This window comes from Neopsephotus bourkii, unplaced genomic scaffold, assembly GCF_033783945.1.
Source record: "Neopsephotus bourkii isolate Nb327-2 ecotype Australia unplaced genomic scaffold, CSIRO-AGI_Nbou_v1 NB_318, whole genome shotgun sequence".
Classification (NCBI taxonomy): domain Eukaryota; kingdom Metazoa; phylum Chordata; class Aves; order Psittaciformes; family Psittacidae; genus Neopsephotus; species Neopsephotus bourkii.
This window is the reverse complement of record NW_026900826.1, coordinates 6,335,658-6,355,211: the sequence shown is the minus strand read 5'-3', so window position 1 is coordinate 6,355,211 and position 19,554 is coordinate 6,335,658. Positions and strand designations below refer to the sequence as shown.

General features: G+C 34.4%; 1 protein-coding gene across 3 annotated transcripts in view; it reads left to right on the top strand.

The window, feature by feature from the left end:
• Positions 1–18,505, top strand: part of LRRC49 (leucine rich repeat containing 49) — a 51,237-nt gene extending 32,732 nt beyond the window's left edge. For all 3 annotated transcript variants that reach the window (XM_061347536.1, XM_061347535.1, XM_061347537.1), the window contains 7 exons: positions 1,543–1,626; positions 6,513–6,664; positions 9,081–9,318; positions 10,574–10,759; positions 14,521–14,630; positions 15,320–15,473; positions 17,427–18,505. In XM_061347536.1, coding sequence (XP_061203520.1) covers positions 1,543–1,626; positions 6,513–6,664; positions 9,081–9,318; positions 10,574–10,759; positions 14,521–14,630; positions 15,320–15,473; positions 17,427–17,633 — 1,131 coding nt within the window. In that variant the 3' untranslated portion in view covers positions 17,634–18,505. The remainder of the gene's footprint in view (positions 1–1,542; positions 1,627–6,512; positions 6,665–9,080; positions 9,319–10,573; positions 10,760–14,520; positions 14,631–15,319; positions 15,474–17,426) is intronic.
• Positions 18,506–19,554: the final 1,049 nt, after the last annotated feature.

Here is a 19,554-nt window from a genome sequence, read left to right as displayed (position 1 = left end):
TGATACCAGCCCCTTGGATTACCTGTTTAGGAAGAACTAAAAAGTCCAGTAGCAGAGGTGGCTGCCAACAAAAAAAACGTACCATAAAAACCCCCAACAAACAAAAATGGCTCTTCAATTAGAGTTCCAGGGAAATTGGTGTTCCAGGGAAATTGTGGCATATAGTTGGGTTAGAGAAGCTTAACTCTATCCAAAGCCTCATGCCTTAATCTGCATTGAGATATTTCTCATGTTTAATATGTGCATGTTAGGTTAAAGTCGTGGAGGAGCAATTTGGAAATGCGATGTTTAATTACCTTTGAAATTGGTGTCAAAATCCATGGTATGTCAGTGGGCTTAAAGGGCACTGTCTACTGATGAAGAATAAGTCTGCTATGTGAATGCAACTTCTTATGCACTGGAAATTATTTTCTTAAAAATGTGGTTGTGAAATTCCTGGTTTGTTTTATCATCTAGTAAGCATTCACCCATGTGCTTAGGGGTTCTTACAATGCACTGAGCATAGCATGTTTTAGTTATGTAGAAATTTCAACATATCAGTGTCTTCATGGTTGATGTTTTCTGTTCATTTTTGTTTGTTAATTTCCTGGAAAGTGAAAAGCTTTCTATTCTGAGGGAAATCAAAACACTTTCTGTATGCTTTGGGGAGATACTTTAATAGGAACACCCAATGGCATGTGAAGTAAATCAAAATAAGTTAAAGTATGCTTCCCAAATATTTGTGTTGGAAGGACTCTACACTTTTTACTTCATAGTGAACATTTCTTTAGTTACTTGGAAAATATAGGTTCTAAAAATACCATGCTATGAGAATGTTTGGACTTCTGTAAACAGGGAGCATTCAACCTAATATGGGTATATTACAGTATTAAATTGCTGTACCAGGAAAATTAAGCATCTTCACTTACTGAATGCAGGACAATGACTTTCATTATTTAGGAATAAATGGCTTTCTTCTTGAAACTTCTTCTTGAGTAGGTATTAATAAGGAATAATGTTAACATACTACAGTCAACTTTGAAAATATTCTTTTCTTCTCAAGTTGTGTTGCTGATTTAGAAAAGTAAGCCCCTGGAAACAGGTTGTAATGATAAGAATCCATCTTGGATTATGACTCAAGCATAAATAGAATTCAGCTCTTTTGCTCTGCATCTTCTGTTTAAGAAATGGTACTTAATGCAAAAGCCACTATGAAGATACAAAATTATAATGAACTGTTTTATTTGAAATGTTGTTTTTCATGTATACTCACCATGTGCTTTATATGTTTTTAAAGACTGTTACAAATACTGCTTTTAAATAGCTTTATCTTCAGTATGTGTATCTGTGTAGATGTCTGTTTCTTCTAAATTTCTTGATAAATTACCAATTTTGTTGGATTTAATGATATTTAGAAAAATTAACATTTTAATCCTAAAATTGTATTAAAATTTGTATTTAAAATTCCAACACAAACATATGGTAATGATTTATCAGTTGTATTTTTCAGAACCTGGTTAATTCTTCCTTTTATGGATTTTCTTTTTCTTGTTTTCCACCCAGGAAGAAGAAAGACGTATGGCATCTGTTGCAGCAAGAAAAGAGGAAGAAAGGAAACGTGAAAGCCATAAACAGAACTTGCTTAAGGTATTGTCCATGTCTATTCTAGCCTACTGTAAATCTGTTTACGGTAATAATTTATATCTTAGTATTCTTTGCTCTAGTCGTAACATGTCCCACTATGCCTCTATCTCTTAAACCTTCATTTTACTGCTCAAAGTGTGCACTCTGCAACTGAAACTCTGCAGTGAAATATGTAGTTTGTACTTCAGCAAAAACCCCTAGTTGGATACATGAGTGTGATGTACGTGAAAAGATGGTAAACTTAATTTTCACAAATCCAGAGATAAAATAAATCCAGAGTAAAGGGCAGGATTTTTCAGTGACTTCAAATTCCTTGAACTTGATCTCCACCATTTCAGGTGAGTTATCTTAACTGCTGCCATGCAGGGTGTTCTGAGGTAGTTTTCCATCATTCTTCCCTGTTGAAGTTGTTCCTTTTGTAGGAAGAGTTAAGCAGTCATCAGAGCACTACCTAGATTCCAGCTGTCATCTTTTTCAGAAGGCTTATCTACCAGATCACATGGCCTGGTTAATGCTTATATACATGAGATGAAATACCTCTAACAGGGGAGTTTGAGGTGCACTTGAGAATACTGTTATGGAGCTGGTGATTAAATGAACTACGTTGCTAATAGGGGACCAAAGTTCAAGTATCTAAGAGTATCTGCATTCCATTTGTTGTGTGAATATTGCCATTTGTCTCTAAAACCTTTTTGTCATCTGGTAATGGTTATACAGAAAGCTCTTTCAATTTGGCAGGCAAACTAACAAAAAAAAATCATGTATCCATACAGCTAAGTTTCCTAGATAAAATCATATTCATGAAGGGGATTAAAGTATTTGCAGGAGGCTGTAAGACACATAGCAAATGTTGTGTAACTCTGAAAAATAAGAAGACACAAACAGAATGTTAACAGCATATTAAAAGTCATATAAAAACTCCAAAAACTTAAATTTATGAAAAAAAAAAGAGTTCCATGTGTAGTGCCTAATTATTTTTTTTCTATTTCCTGTATATTTGTATCTCTGTATATTTTGATTTTCTGTTTTAAAAACAAACCAAAACAAAGCCCAAATATAACAAAGAAGTCTTAGATACAGTTTGTTTGGAGTTTTTATTAAGCAGTGTTGTTGTTTGTTATGGTTTTGGGGGGTTGCTTTTATTTTTAATTTGGGGTTTTGTTCTGGTTGGAATTTTTAAGGTTGGTTGGTTGGTTGTTTTTTCCCTGTGAGATACTGATGTACTTAAAGTCTCTTCAGGTTTGAAGTTTTGGTGTCAGTTTTCAGTAATGTGAAGAAAGTGGAAGTTAGTAAATAATATGCACACACAGTGCTGTTCTTTGCTGTTGAAAAGCTAACTGTGTCCCTGGACTGGAAAAATGTAGGTGTTTATTCGTAGTTCATAACCATCACGTAATGTTTCTTTGTGGCAGAGGATTGTTTGTCTTGGTGGCCTCAATTTCTCAGTGCATTTTGCTAGTGGAAGCAAAACTTCCCTTAAAGAAAAATACATGTATAATGCCATTATTCAGTTTTCAACATTAAATTGTATACTTGGTAGTTTAATTGAAGTATTTTTCTTGTCTTCAAATAGTTAAGTAGTGTAAGAGCCAAATACCACTTATCGTTTGCATGATTCAGTGATTTTGTATATCCTTTCTCTGTAGATATGCTCGTGTGTGCTATGATTCTGGTTTCTTTTTTCCTGTTTGACACAATTGAATTAAAGAAATCTGCTCACAGATGCAATGTCCAGTAAAGAAAATTGCAAACTATAGGATTTTATTCATTGTTAAACATGAAGAAAATATTTAGAGAATTATGTTCTGGACTTTTTGTTATCACTTTCATCCATACTTTCTTGAACTATATGCAGGGTAAATGAAATTGTAGGCACTCATTAAATAATAATAATAATAGCTGTTTTCCTGTATTCACTGCATGAAAAAAGTACTTTTTCCCTTGCATGTATTTGTCTCCCCTATAGTAGAGTTTCTTCAATTCTCTTTTCCTGGACTTTTTATTATTTTTATAATAAATTGTTATTGTTACGTATTTTTTGTTTCTTAAAATCCACTCCTCTGGTAAAGTTTGCAATTATACTTCAAAATGTATAGAGGCAGTAATTCTTTTCCAACAGAGGCTGAACTTAATATTTATTGAAACAAGAACTGGTTCTTGCTATGTACATAACAGAATCTTCATACTTCTAAAATTTGCTTTTTGTAAAATGAATTCTTGGAAATTTTCAAAGCCCTGTGGGAATCCTCACCCTCCAGAACAAACAGAATTTTCTAAATGTAATTGGAATAAAATGCAGACTGTTTCAATTTTCCTGTATTTCTGTGACACGGAGCCTGGTCATCACTGAAGGCTAAGTGTTGGGCACTTAGTATGCTCTAACCAGGTAACATCATGCCCCTTTGGCTAGATTGAATATGAAAGAAGAGTTTTGAGCTCTTTAAAATGGTAAAAACTTTCAGAAGAATGGAATTATTAAAGTAATCTCTGTGAACTTCCAGTGTCAGTTACAGACAGTTATGGACATAATTTTTGTCAAAGCTTAAGTCTGTGAGATCTGTCTCTGCATTATCAGTCACTGAAACACATCATGGTGTTTACTCGTTAACAGCTGCAGCATGAAGGATTTTCATGTAGCTGTTAAATATTTTATTGTGAAACATCGATATGGAGTTCCTTATTCTTGAGAAAATACATAGGTTCCATAAATCTCAGTCACAGATGATTAAATTCATGCTTTTTTTGTTGATCTGCTATTTTCTGGTTTTCAATTAAATACTCGTTTGTGGTGGTTTGCACTTCACACGTGCAGCAGAGAGTACTGTGAGACATGTTCATAAGTGAAGGGCATTGCAGTGATGTCCACAGCTCATCCACCATGAAAAGAAGTATGTATCAATGTGATGGTAACAATCATGTGTTACTTTTATAAATTAAACTTAGGAGCATATTGAGTATAGGACAAACAACATACCAAAAATATTAATTAAAATTGAAAATTTAGATTTATCCTTGTCCCCTGCCTTTCTCCATAGGCATGTCAAATAAATTATTGGGCTTTTTTCCTATTTGGAAAAAGGGGCTATAATAAAACTTTCTTGTTTTTCTTTACAGCCATAGAGTCTGTCTTAAAACAGAAATGTAAATGTTCTATTTTAAAACAAGTAAAGCCTCTCTAGCCTTTAGGATTTTCATTATAGCCCTCTAAAACCTAATAAATATTGTGTTGTTTTCTTGTATCTTAATCAGCCTAGCAAAATAGTCTAAACAAGACAGGAATTAATATGACATTTAAAATTATGGTGCAGGATGGGCTTTGAACTCTGGTAAGAAATAGATAAAGGTGAATAGCTTATGCTCTAAGGAAATGATGGTTAATAGGGATTTAGCTTGTCTGAGATCCTTTTAGACCCAATTTGAGATCATTGCAACTTGGAGCTAAAAAGTACTTGCTGTTTCAATCCAAACTTTCATAGCATCAAAGTAGAATATTCATTAATACATCTGAAGAGTATGCAACTTTTATCCTTCCTCTGTTAATGGGTAAAATTAATGACAAATACACACTTGAACTATGTTGAATTGCCTATGAACTGCTGTTTATACAACAAAGGGCAAAATCAGGCTTGCCTTTTCCCTACCTCCATTCCAAAATATTACGACGCTTGTTCGTGTTGCAGTTCCAATAGTGATGTTCCGAAATATATGAAAGAAATGAAAGGATTCTTAGAATATGATGGGTGTTTAATACTTCCAAGAGTGGGAAACTTTAAATTAAGTTGTTATTTTCTATGGACTTGAAAGTGATCTTTCTATAGGAGCATCAATTTAGAGTGTGATATTATATACCAAGAAATCATTGGCTTTGGCTGATGCTCTCTCCATGTTCTGTGGATGTAAATTTATTTTACTATAAGTTCTTCTATAACATTTTCTTCTCAGAAATCCTAAGTCACTGTCTGAGTTTCACTGAGTGTAGTCTACCAGTGTGATGACTGACTCCCAGAGAATTAGATGTGGTTCAGTAAAACAAAATGAAGTGAAACTAACAATGAGTTTACCCTTTGATATTATTTATGCTGTGTAGTTTTTATTTAATTGGTGTTCAGCTGCCAGTCCATGACTTCTTACAAAGTACCTTTTTCCTTCAGCTTTTAAAGTATTCTAAGTTGCATATATTAAATCACATATATCTGTATGATGCAATAGAATAATAACCTGTTCATAGATTTGCAGGCAATTGACATGATTTGCATGACTATACAAGAACAAGTACTTAATAAGCTTTTGAAATACTGATTCATTGACAAGACATGCCTAGAATATAGAAACTACTTTAAAAGTATTGTGAAATATTTAAACCTAGATGTGGTGCAGTTCTTATGTCTGTCACGAAGGTAATTTCATTTTTTGTTTTTAGAAAATTGACTTTTTCCATTTTTCAGAAGGTAACTTTTTTCCCCCTACACAGAGTATGTTGTAATTGCATAACTGTTTTAGCTAAGTGCTGGGGCCACTAGCAGCATGGAGGAAAGTACAGGTGGTCTGCCCTTTTTTGTGGGAGCAGTATCACACCCAGCTCCAGCCTGTCAAAATGGGACTTCCATGGTTACCCAAACTAAATAGTTTAGCTTCATTCTCTCAGAAGTTGTGGATTTATTATGTTACTTTTCTTGCTTCTGTTCTGCAAATTTTGTGAAATGATTTGCTGATAATTATGCAAAATAGCACTAGAACACTGCCTTCATTTTAATAACCACCTATTAGTACTCTTGTTTCTTCAATTTAGAACGTTTAAAATGTTTTTATTAAGTGGCTTATTTCTTTCAGAACAAACAAATGTGATGATACTGCACTGATATAACTTGTATATCTTCACTTTGTTTCAGGAAAAGAAGCGGTTAACAATTTCTAATATTGCTCGTCAGTGGGAGATACAGCAAAATCGAACAGCTCTTGTGGCTTCTTTAAACCAAGATAAGGATGATGAGCCCTGTCAGATTAATGGCAGTGCTGCATATGTATTTCCTGAAGAAAGCAGGTATTTTATTGGGTAATACTTCTTGTTCATATCTTATATTCCAGGTTTCTACTGGTCATCTCTGAGGTCTCACTGTGTTTCATTATCAAAAGTAATGCGTCCAAATCAATCCTGAAAAGACATTTTACTTAGTGATTAAACCTGTTAGCCACTAATAAAAAGGAACATACATTAAGTAATACAACTCCTTGCCTAAAGAAGTGTAAGCTAAATTATGTGAATTTGCTAAATAAAGGAGGGCTTTGTGTTTGCAAGAAATATTAAGCATGAATTCTTTAGCCTTTTGAAGACTTCTAATTTCCTTAACAGCTTAGATGGTTGTCTTAAGTTGAAATGTACAAAATGAGTATGTACAAGCATTACAGATGTTTGTAACCTCTTTGTGTATCAAGAGGCTTCATAAACTAAAATATTGGACGGCCCTCATACCCATGCTGTTTTAACAATAGCAGTTCTTTGACTTAGTTTTATTCCCAGTATAATTTTTTCTAAAGTGATTTTTGCATTGCTAGTTATATTTGATATTGTATAGGCTTTTTTTTTGTTGTTTGTTTGTGGGGTTTTTGGTTGTTTTTTGTTGTTTTTCTGGTGGTACACTGTGGTTCGCTTATTTGCATCTAAAAGATGGCCATCTGGCATTCTGTATAATTTAAAAACCAAATGCTGGACCTAGTGAACAATGTGTGCCTGTTACCCAATCAGCTAAAACCAAACCAGCCCACTTAGCCTCGGTGAACTTGGGCAAAAGCCTGAAAAAATAGTCTGCATGAATTCAATAGCAAGTACAGCTTCCTGCTGTACCAGATAAACACAGGAGATGTCAGGTACAGGCAGGAAGTTTTTGCCTTTCACAAACAGAACCCATCTGAGTCTCAGTGTCTAGGCCTGTTTTTTATCTCCAGGCAAGTGCTGCATCTTTCAGAACTTTTTTATTTTCTTAGTATTTTTAAATTGCTATAGCCTTTTTTGTTCTTACACTTCAAAAGTTTTCCCCCAAACATATGTTCAGGCACTGCTTTTTTGCCTCCTTGATTTCTTCACAGTTTTAATTCAGTGTTAGTAATCATCCCCTGTGATGAAGTCAATGTAACTATGCTAGCTGAAAGAACTATTGTTCTTTTAATAAACAGATCCTCTTTGCTTGAGAAATCGTGCTTTTAATTAACATCTTAAGACTTTTTCCTTGGAGTTGTAGGATGGATCTTGGTGCAGTGCTATCTCTGCTTATGCTGGATACAGTGACTGAATTAGCTTATTCCTTGTAGCTTCTTAACCTTGAATGTTAGGATTCTTTTGTCAAATCTACAGTAATAAAATATAATGTGTAAAATCTGTATCCATGTTCTAGTGAAAGCTTTTTAGTTTGATTTCTGCAACATAGTCTACAAATCTACTTCAATGAAATATAAAATTTCAGCCCCCTGAGATGTTAGCAGAAGAAGCTGTGTGCTTTATTTGCATATGTTACAATTCCTTTATGCAAATTACAGTACATTTAGGTTTTTTTAATTGGAGACTTACGCTTGGAATTTTTCTCCTTCATGATTGGTTAGAGAAATGAAAGTGTGAAAATCTGTATCCCCAGTTTATTTTTTTTAAGCAGATTAAAAAGATTAAATATGTGGCGATGTATGTTATAATTAAGAAGCTGCAGATAACGCTGCTGTTTTTTATCATGAAGTAAGACACGAGATGAGAATTGAGAATGCCTGAACTTGTTGCTTAATTGTAAAATCGCTGTTGTGATTTGGAAAGCTCACATTATTTTAAAAAAATGCATACTTATCCCTGTTAATTAAGCATTAAACAAAGATAATAAGCCATAAGATTATTCTCATCTCTAAGCAGAATAATGAATCTTGATACCTTGATCAGATAATGGCCATATGGGTTTGAGGAAGGAGTGATATTCTTGTTCAAGAATAAAAATACCTGTTCAGTACTGTGAGTAGCATTATCCTGGATTGATTTTAACAACTGTCTGTTCTTAAAGCAATTAATCATGTCATAACTTCTACATTTTTTGTGTAGCACACAGAATTTGAAGGTGACCTTGCTTGAATAAATACATTGTTTGAAGTTGGTTTTAGATATCTAAAGCAACACAACATAAGTTAGCATTCTGAATTAAAAACCTCTCAGCAAATTATTAAATATGAGTGACTTCTTAGTTTATTTATTTAATACTCTCAAATTACCCTCTTCCCCCCCCCAATACATCCAGACCCTTTCTGCCTAAGGAGTAGAGCACCTCCAATACTGCTTGATGGAAAGAGGATTTTCCAGCCCTTTATGGTTTTGAACCAGATGAATTAATGCAGCTAGATTTTTGTAAATGAAAGGACAGTCATTCAGTAGTCATGTTACTATCTCAAAATAATCTTTTTTACATCACTCCATTTTTATTTCCCTACAGGTCTCTTGATACAATATTGAGCAGTGCAGTACAAGGCTTGTCTGTTCTTGAGTCTCATTTAGTGGAAGTGGAAGGAGATACTCTTTGCTTGTATGGTGCTGGTGCGCTGGAGTGCCTGGATCGAAACTGGAGTGTTCAGACAGCTGGAATTATTGTCACAGTCTCCTTTATGTTCATAGAATTTGATGAAATTGTTCAAGTGTTAACTAAACTGAAGATAAAATTTCCTAATTTTGTGGTAAGATTTCAGCTGTGTGAACAGCTATGGAATGCCTATTCTCTAGTAGAACCTTAATTTGGCATAGTCACCCTTGAGTGCTTTCAAATAAATAGATAAGTTTGTGAATGACATATTTGCTTGGTGTTATCTTATAACAGTAACTTTAACTTCATACTTAAAAATCGATTCTCACACAGGATGATGTTTTCTTTTCAAACTGGTTATTATTTCTGTTCATTCCTTTGACTTAGCTGATTATTTTTTTAAGTTGCAAAAGTGATACCGTGGTGTTGTTCCACACTATTGTTATGGATCCATGGTGTCAGGAGTCCTTCATTTTTGTTGTGAGTTTGAAGATCAGATAGCTGATAGAATAAAAAGAGAGAGACGTAATTCAAAGGAGATAGCTAGCTAGAAGCCCCTTTGAATTTTACGGCTTTGGAATTCCTCAGTTCTTGGTGAAGCAAAACAGCATAAATGAGACATCCCTTTACTAGTATCTTTTTCTTATTTTTTCCTTGGACATTTAAGTCAGTCATTTTGAAGCAAATAATAAAATACTGATAACATACATAAAGCAACTTGTTACTCATATGACTCTTGAGAGCTCCCTGCTTCTTCTTAGGGTTTTGAGTATAACAGAACTTAATGGCTAGGTTGAGATAATTTTGTTTTCAATTCCCCACAGATTTATTCACTCTGTGTGTGTAAATTTGTGGGGGATAGCAGAATCTCAACTAAATTTTCATCTTCACAATCAGTTACTTCTCCTTCTCTTCCCTCAGTAATGCTACTGTGTGGCCAACTATACAGTGCTTTAGACCACTGATGTAGGGCATGATTCAAAGAAACAGCAGGGTAGGACTTAATGCCAGCCTGCTATGGCTAAAAAAGCAGAATATTTTAAAATATGTGTTAGATTTACTTTTGTGTGTGGATGTTGCAGTTGCTTTACTTGCAGAATTAAAATAAACATTGCTTAAGTAGTATCACTGCTTTTTGTAACATTGAAAACATTAGTGCTGTTACTAAAGGCTTTTTTTAGAGGCATGTAATGTTGACATTTCTAGATAAATGTAATATACCAATTGGTTTTGCCACAGAGACCTCAAATGAAGTGAGCTCAGTTGCTTCATCAGACCTAAAGACTGTTTATTTGAGTTTGAAAATTGTTTGAGTGGCGCAGGATAAGGATCCTTGTGTTCACTCTTTATGGGTTCCTTATTTAATTTATTGTGGCTTACCTTCTAATTTTTTTTATTTTATTTTTAAGCACCTGAAGCTTAAGGAGACAAATCTTGTGACGCTGCAGCAATTCAATGCATTAGCTCAGATGCATCGCATTGAACAGTTGACAGTTGATCCTCAGGGAAATCCAGTTGTAAACTTCACTTTGTGGAAGTATTATGTTCTGTTTAGACTGAACCATTTTAATCTACAGAAGATAAATGGAATAAAGGTAGGACAGTGTTGCTTCCTTCTTACTGTTGGCCTTAGAAGTTAGCATTGTTTTTTAAAAGAGCAGGTGAATTACTCATAAAATGAGCAGAACCCGGACAGTGTCTGTTCAGTATTTTGTGGGATGGGGATTAAGTAGACTTCACCATATTAGTTCTTGTGCTATGCTTTTGTTAAGTCCAAATATATTGTGTTACAGTTAGCAAGGTTGGTAAGATTCTTAGTTGCCATTAAAATGCATTGTCTCAGTTTGCAGTAACAAATGGCAGTCCAAATCTATACTGGGGTGGTTGGCATTTACCTGAATGGAAGACTTATTATTTCTGCATGTATTACTTAATAAATAAATAGTAATTTAAAAAAAAACCCAAACCCTGCATGATGTTACTATATTTTATAAAGACTGTTCAAAACAGTCTCAGTGCTGATAATGCATGCCAGCACAACAATTGGCATTTGAGGGACTACTTGGTAGTTTACAGTATAGGATTATTTGTATTTTCCAGTGCTATAAAATATTTTCTTCTTTAAACCTATCACAGAAAAAAGACTGTTAAATACATTCAGTTGTTGTTGTTAGCTGTTTGTTTTATATTTAAGAAAACTGAAAGTTAGGACACTGATATTCCTATTCTTTTTTTTACTTTATTCCCCATTACATCAATTGAAAGTTAATTTATTCAGGCATATGAAATGGTTATGTTATGCTTGTGCTTTGATCATAAAGGAAGTGAGAATGGTCAGGATGCAATACAAAGTCTGAATGTGCATTCAATTTTAAATGTTAAATAAGTTTAAGTGGTGGTCTAGAAGTTAATTAGAGCAAGAATAATACATTGGTTTAGTCTTTAGATCTGGTATTTTGATTTGGTCATCATCATATGTTTTGGATTAGGTATTTTACTTGTTACCTGATATAGCCATAGCATGGATGCTGTGGTTTACTTTTAGTTCTGTAAAATATGCATTAGTTGCATAGGAGAGCAGGAGTGGGTTAAAGAGCTTACCCGAATTAACTATCAGAGAAAGGATGAGACAAGATGAAGGATGAAGGCAAATATGACTCATTCTTACAGCACAGCAGAAAAAGGTTGAATGTGATTTAAGGTTCATTTCTTTTTTTTTCTACATGGTATTTTCAAAATCAACACTAGTGATTCAGGTTAGAAGAACATAGAAACTAAATCTTACCTGTTCAGTCTTAATGGAGAAAGAAAGAGAAAAAAGTAAATAACACAACTGTTGAAGTAGACTTTTTTATACAATCTCAAGGTCAGCATATTCAGCCTTTGAAGGGAAACTTTGAATTTAAAAATAGTGCTTGGGGATTAATTTAGTGAGTGGATTTACATGTAGCATGGCAAGCTTTTTAGGTAGGACATACATAAAATCTTATACATATGACTGAAAAACATTTTTATCCTCAAACATTTTTAGCCAGATCACACTATATGAAGATGTGCACACAGAAATTTTTTCCTAGTGTCATTAATCATTTGAAGTGTCATAGTCAAGAGGAAGAAAGAGATGAACTCTGATTGCTGTTTTTCATTAGTCTACAACAGAAGTCATGATATCCAGCTTTGCAGATATATATTGCCCTTTCTTTTAAAACCAGTAATAGTAACTTCTGTCTCAATGTAAAGAATACAGACCCCTGAAGTGTGCTTGCAAACCTTAGATCAGCCCTAAATAATAGTTCCAGATTGAAGAGAAATGTGCATAGTCTGCTATTCTGATTATCATTTGTATGCAATGTTTGTGAAGACTATCGTGTGGCCAGCTCTGAGGTGCATATTGTTGGGGATTAAAAGCAATACATACTAACTGAATTAACTAAGTTGCATCACTCTAGCACTTGTAAACGTAAGAAAATAATAATAGTTTCATAACGACACTTTTCTTTTTTCTCCAATGTCCCCATTCCATTCCAGTTACGTTCCAGGCTAGAAACTGAGTGTTAGTCTCCTGGTAAAAATTATCATGTTGACCTTTCAAAGTGTTACATTTACTAACTGTGAGGAAGAAAACTCCCTTTATTGAGCTACACTATTTCAAACTTTTCCTTGTGATAGTAATCTCAATTAAGAGTTGTCAAGTTTTGAAGTTACTGACCTCTACAAAGTGCTTTATATGAAGTGGTGTGTCATCCAGTATAACAGATGCATCATGTTTGCTGACTTGGTGCCTGTTCTGTACTTGGCAAGAGTCAGGCATAATAGTTTTACATTTATTTGATGTTACCGTTGCAGTCTTTTTTTGTGATTAATGGAGCAAACAATATACTGGGGTAACAGAGAGAACGTAAGTTACTGTGAACTAAAGAGTGTATTCAGCATTGCTGTCTCTGTTGACCTGGTCTTTATAAATTAAAATCACTTCTCCAGTAGACCTTTCCGCCTGTAGTAGTCTTTGTTTCCCTAGCTGCCTTCTGTACTCTTTGTTTTCTTGTTCCTGTTGACAGACTGTTCAGCAGGGTCATCTACTCTTAGACTACTAAATTAGACTTCTGTAATTTTAAGTGAAAATGAGCAAATCTAAACACTGTAAAAATGGAATTGAGTTTTACATTTCTCATTTCCTGACCTATGTTTTCTCTGGTGAATTTCTCCCTGCATTATGCTGTTGTAGTATACCTTAGGCAGGATTAGATTGTACAGTGTATAAACATTAAACAAGAATATAATCAGATTACATATATTTGGGTCAAAATTCCTTTTTACTTGCTAGCTTGAATAATGTAGAACACAAAAACTGTCTGGAAGTACTTAGTAAATATTGTGAGTATTGAAGTTTGTTTAATTGTGGGTTGCTTTCCAAAAATATATTATAAGATGAACGGAAATTAAATTTGATCCAGAAGTTAAGAACTCAGTGAGTGAGTTTCATTGTCCTGCGTTATCCAGGTCAGATTGAGATGATCATAAAGATTTCTTCTGCACTCACTGGAAAGCCAGGAGTCTAGAAAGTGTGCCAACAAACTTTTGGCAGCTGAACTCAGTTCATAGCCTGGCCATCAGGGCAGGAGAAACACAGGCCATGGTCTCCAGAGATTGTGAGCCAAGACAAAAAAAACCCAATAACAACCACCAAAAAGTAACCCCCTTTTACCGTCTTTATACAAAATAAAAATGTGCAAAATCAACCACTGAAAATCAATTTAAAGAGACATCTCTAACAGTGTTGACACAACAGTATGGGTGATATTTAGAGAAGAATAAGGAAGCCACACTTATTTTGGGTGTTGAAAAATGCAGAGACTATTTCTCCTCCCCCCCCCCCCCCATGCTGCCAAAATAAGACAGACTGTAATCTACCATTTCACATGTAGGTACCCAGAATCTTGTTATTTCTCCAGCATAACTTGATCAGGAATTTTGCAGTAGGCTGTCTGTGAGTATATGCAGTATGGAGCAGAATCAGTATGTCTAGTCTGCAGATACTCAGTGTAAGAAACTGTTAGAAAATTCCTCATTTTGTGAAAACTGTCGTGAAGCACAGGGTAGCATGTGTATACAGTAGAGTTTCCGGAATTACAGGAAATAAAACAAGCACCAGTACCTCACTTGATTTCTTTTAAAGTATATTTAAAGTGCCAGTAAAAGCAAATCTATGTTTTGAAGATATGCCGGGAACAGATCTGTATGCGGTGTTCTGGATAACAAATTTCACTCAATTCTTAATGTACATATGTAATGAAATATGAATGTGCCAGTTTTGAAACTTAACTTTTTTCTTCCCCTTCTCCCCCTTCCCTCACAGGTTACTGAAAATGACATTGTAATGGCAGAAAGGCTCTTTGGCGTTCTGGCATATGTAGCATCCTCTGAGCTGCCACATTATCGTATGCTTTCATTACTTGGAGAATCTAGGTAAAATACAATAAGTGGAACTGTAATTTGTCCAGAACATGTTGTTTAATTCTTTTGCACACTATTGTGTTAAATTCTTTCGGATGAAAAGATGGAAATTTTGCAAGTAACAAGATAAGTTCTCTGCTTATTGCAGAAATATTAGCGTCTCCTGATTCATGTAGCCAGAGGTTTTCACAGAAGTTTTATGAAATCTGCTGAATAAGATTAAAAGGCTCATGCACACAAATAAGCTGCTTGTTTAATTCTGCAATTATATTGGTATTGGTGAAGATTTATGGACTTCGATGGCGAAGACTTAACTATTTTTAGTGGGTATTTTATACTGGGTGAGTTATCACAGTTAACAGATTTAAGAGTTGGTGCTGTAAGAAAAAAGGTGCTTAAAAAAAACTATTTTTCATCTTCTATAGATACATACTTAATAAAAGTTTAAGCTGCAAGATTTCCTATTTAGGAGATGCTGTGTGATACATGTCAAAAGTCAATTGTATAAAAGCAAATTAATGGAGGAGTATCTACAGTCATACATGTTTTGAGTAACTTGAAGGTGCAGTAAATTTAGCAGCTCATAAAGTACATGGTCAAAGGTAGAAAATTTAAAAAAACCTCACAATCAGTAGAAACATCTGCATTTAAAAAAAAAGTTTCTAATAATTTGGACTGTAAATCTCTTTATCTTTTCAAAGGAAGAAGCAGTTCCATTATCTGCTGGAGGGAAAGGGAAAGAAGTCTGGGATTGGGAGTGAGGAGAGTATTGACAACAGAAGAAATGGAGAGGAGAGCGCAGCTCGAGCAACGTTGAATTACACGACAAAGGATTTTCATATGGAAAAGCTTGAGGTAAGTATATAATTGCAAAATATGTTCATCCTGTATCATATAATCTTAAACTACTGCTCATAGAATTTGTCTTGCTGTCAAATTTCAGTTATGCTATTGAAAATGGTGGGTTTGAAATGTCACTATGTATGATCAAACATTTTGTCTGATCTTTGCCAGAATACTGGATAATGATCAGTTTCTGTCTTCAGTGAAGTGATTCCTGAACATTGCCATAGTCTCAGAAATACCTTCTCACCTGCAAGCCTTATATTTGTAACAAAACGTACTTGCATTAATAAAATAAAAATGAGCAGGGTTTTTTTCAAAGAAATACATATATTGCAGATTTTAGGATTTTCTAATGGAATTAGAATATCAGAAAAATGAACTGGTAAAGAATACCTTCAGATGAGACTTCCTAGGTTTTATATGTGCTACAGGAAAATAAATACGTAAGAAATGTATTAGGTTTAATTAATAATGAAATTGCCAGCCGGCTTGTTTCAGACAAGTGCATTAGTCACGCTTGTTTCAGTTTGTGTTTGTGATCTGCTAACGTGATTGCATGGGCAGGGGGAAATTATTTGCAGGGAGAGCATAACTTCTTTCAACCACAGTTTCCTTTGAGCAGTCATCATGAGTTCTAGCTATATGCACTCTACTTCCCACATTTGTCCCTTTATTTGCTTTTTTTATGTGGAAATATATAAATCTTGTAGTGCAAGAAATTAAATCAAGTTCAGTAAACAATGAATTAAGTTATTGCATTGTGATTTTGTTATCTCAGATCCATAGCGTAAAAAAGAGATAATGACTGCATGTGTGGAGTGGTTAAATGAAGTTTCAAAAGCTGGTATAGTACCTCTTAAACTTTGAATGACATAGAGTAAAACAGCGAGGAATTTCTCTTGTCCTTTACCATGGAACAAGCACTATAATAAAATAAGCTTAATTCTAGTCCATTAAATATATGCATTGTTTTCCCAGCATGGCAATTTACACCTTGGCCATTGTTATAGTGTTATAGTCTATCTATTACTGGATGTCACAAGAGAAGATAGGCAGAAGACTGATTCCAGTTCCCCATCAGTAGTAGACTAACATAATAAATGTGATTGAATAAATTTATTTCTAGAGATGACAGTCTGAGTCATTGATTAATAATTTTAGGGTTTTAGATGAAACAGCTGGAAAGTATTTTCTCTGCTTTATCACTCATTTAAGAAAACTTGTTTTGATGGCCTGAAACATGACCTAACATTTTTAACAGTGTCATAAATCAAACTGGTTAGATATTTAGCTCCAATATAACTTGCTTTTCAAAGCTTATTGCGGCATTTTATAGGAACTCTGCAGAAATATGGATTAATAGAGTAACTAGAATACAGAGCTTTTAGTTGCAAAAAGGTTCAGGTTACTTCAATATCTAATGTAGTACATTAGGAGCCATGGGCTTGTCAGAGCACATCAGGGAACCTCTGAAAAGGATGCACAGTGGCATAATTTTCTGTGACAGTATATCCTTCTTAAGGCAGGTAGATAAACATATGCTTTCCAACTGTTGCACTATAATCATGAAAATGTGTGAAGGGAATGGAGAGAAGGAAGAAAAGTAACATGGTTCTTAATTTCTGTAAATTTTGAATGCTATTCCAGAAGGCAAGAAAAATCGTAATGCTGTTGAAAGGTATTTACATGACTAGTTAACCGTGGATTCCAGATAAATTAATGAATGGGAATACGAATATTATGAGTACAGTAGTATTCTGCAGCCACACTCATAAAAGGTTGACTTAAACCCCCTGGTCCGTGCAACTTATAACCAACAGGAAAAATGTGCAGGGGTCTCTTTGCCTGGTAATCACTATGTTCTTTAGTTCATTGAATATTTGTGCTTTTTTTTGGGTTTTGCTCTTGTTTAACCTTTTCCCTTCTTTGTCTTATCCAACATGTAATGGTTCTCTTATGCAGGAAATCAAGGAAAGAAAAACATTTTGCCAGACATACGTTGAGAACTTAGTGAAAGAAGCAGCTGACATCAATATGAAAAATGAGTCGTTGCAGAAGCTCTGGCCTCAAATGTTCATTGAGCTTGTCAGAGATGCAGTGATAGAAATACGCAATAAAAATTCCTACATGAAACACTGCTTACAGCGGATCATTGATCAAAACCAGTAGAGTCAAGGCATGTTGTCTTGCAAGCTTTTGGTTTCAGTATTCCATGATGTTTTACGAACTTAAACCAATATAAAGTTACCGTCGCTATGACCTACTTCACATCCCACCCCAAAGGGATGACTTTAAATCTTAATTAACTCTTGATAGTTGTGAAATAAAAGTTTACTTGCGTACTGCTTTAATGTTTCAACTTGGCTTAAGTAATGAGATGGCATAGAAGTAACTTGGTGATTGTCATGATTTACTGAATTCTCGCTTATTTTTTTCTGCTACCCTCGATTCTGTAGTACTACAGGATTTGCACTCTGCTTGCCTTATTTTTTACTGCACACTTTTCAGTTGTCATCTTTTCAAGTGTTTGCTGCTGTTTAAAAAACAACCAAGAATAATAGTAGCTGAATTTTTTATGTACAAAAGGTAATAAATTATTTTTACACCCTGACATTGATGAAGACCTTATTAATTGTTGTTTAATTTCTGATGTTCTAGAACACTTTTTCACATCGGTCTCATCACAGTGATTAGTGTATCAACATTTAATGAGCCTAATCCTCAACTGAACAAATTGCCCAAACTTGATTCCAGGTGTTTTTCATTAATTTCATTTGTATTACTTTGTGTCAATATTATAGGCAAAGCACAAGTTCAGGGTCTCCTCAAGCTTTATTTTTGTTCTGTTAAAACATGCTAATAATTTCTCTTGTTTCTTGCTTACTAAATGACTAGTTTTTGAGGTTTTCCAAGGTCAAAAATGTGTGCATTACATTTCATAAGGAAACTGATGACTACTGTTCAGCTGTAATTAATTTCTGTGAATGTGTGAAAATTTCGTATGTTATCAATAAAAATGAATTCTTCACTTTTGCCCTTCACAGATAAAGACGTACTTACAGGTGCAAAGAAAAGACACAACTTCCTTAGTGCTCCGTGAAGAGATGAGACACAACTTGTCCCCCAAATCAGCTGTGAATGGGTAGAAATAACACATTCCATAGTACAGTAACTTTCATTGTAAGCACCTTGTGAAGCTTCTGCCTAGAAATTGAATTTAGGAACTGTTAACAAGTCCAGATGATTCGCATGACTAGTGTTCATATGCAGGTAGAAAGTTGTGCTATTTAAACCTAATTTTATAGCTCTGTTGTATCTTAATTAAAACAATACAGGCAGTCAGTTCAAATTAATATCATTTTACTTAAGCTCATTTATAAAGAAGAAATTCAGAAAGTAGTTTATAACCAAGGATAACTTCCTGCTAAGGTTTCTATAGTTCAAAACTAAGTGGTTTGTTTATTTTTTTAAAACTTTACCTGGACAAGACTCTTGCAGAGCAGAGATGCAAATACAGTTTAGTAAGTTTCCATGCCCTGAAAATCACCTTGAATGAGTAGCATAAGTCAAGTGGTTATAGGTATTAAGGAGAATATATAGTCTGCTTGCATTTAGGTCTAGCTGGTCCATCTAAGTTTTCAGAGAGCATCATTTTCCAGAGTATGTTACAGGTTAACAATGGCATGCATACTGTTGTCAGTTTGAGTTATGTCATTCTTCTAAAGCATACTTGCTGGTAGTTGCTTTTCAGTCTTCACAGAATTTAATGGAGGTTAAGTCACGGAAATTCTAGGAAAATTTTAGAAGTCCTGAAGAAACTGCTCCAGCAGTTGACAGAACTTAATAAAGACAATCACCCCTCCAGGATTTCTGAACTGCTTTGTGGAATTTACAATAACATCAGGGTATTTGATAGGGTTTTTTTTACTTTCCATTGGAAGAATTGCGCTTCCAAGTTTTATGGGGTATTTTATTAAGGGAACAAATTAATACCCCACAAAATGTGAGAAAAGGAGAGTTTACGTTATAGAGACAGTATAGAAATGATCATGCAGGAGTTTTTTGGATCCGTCAGTTCCTTTACATCATT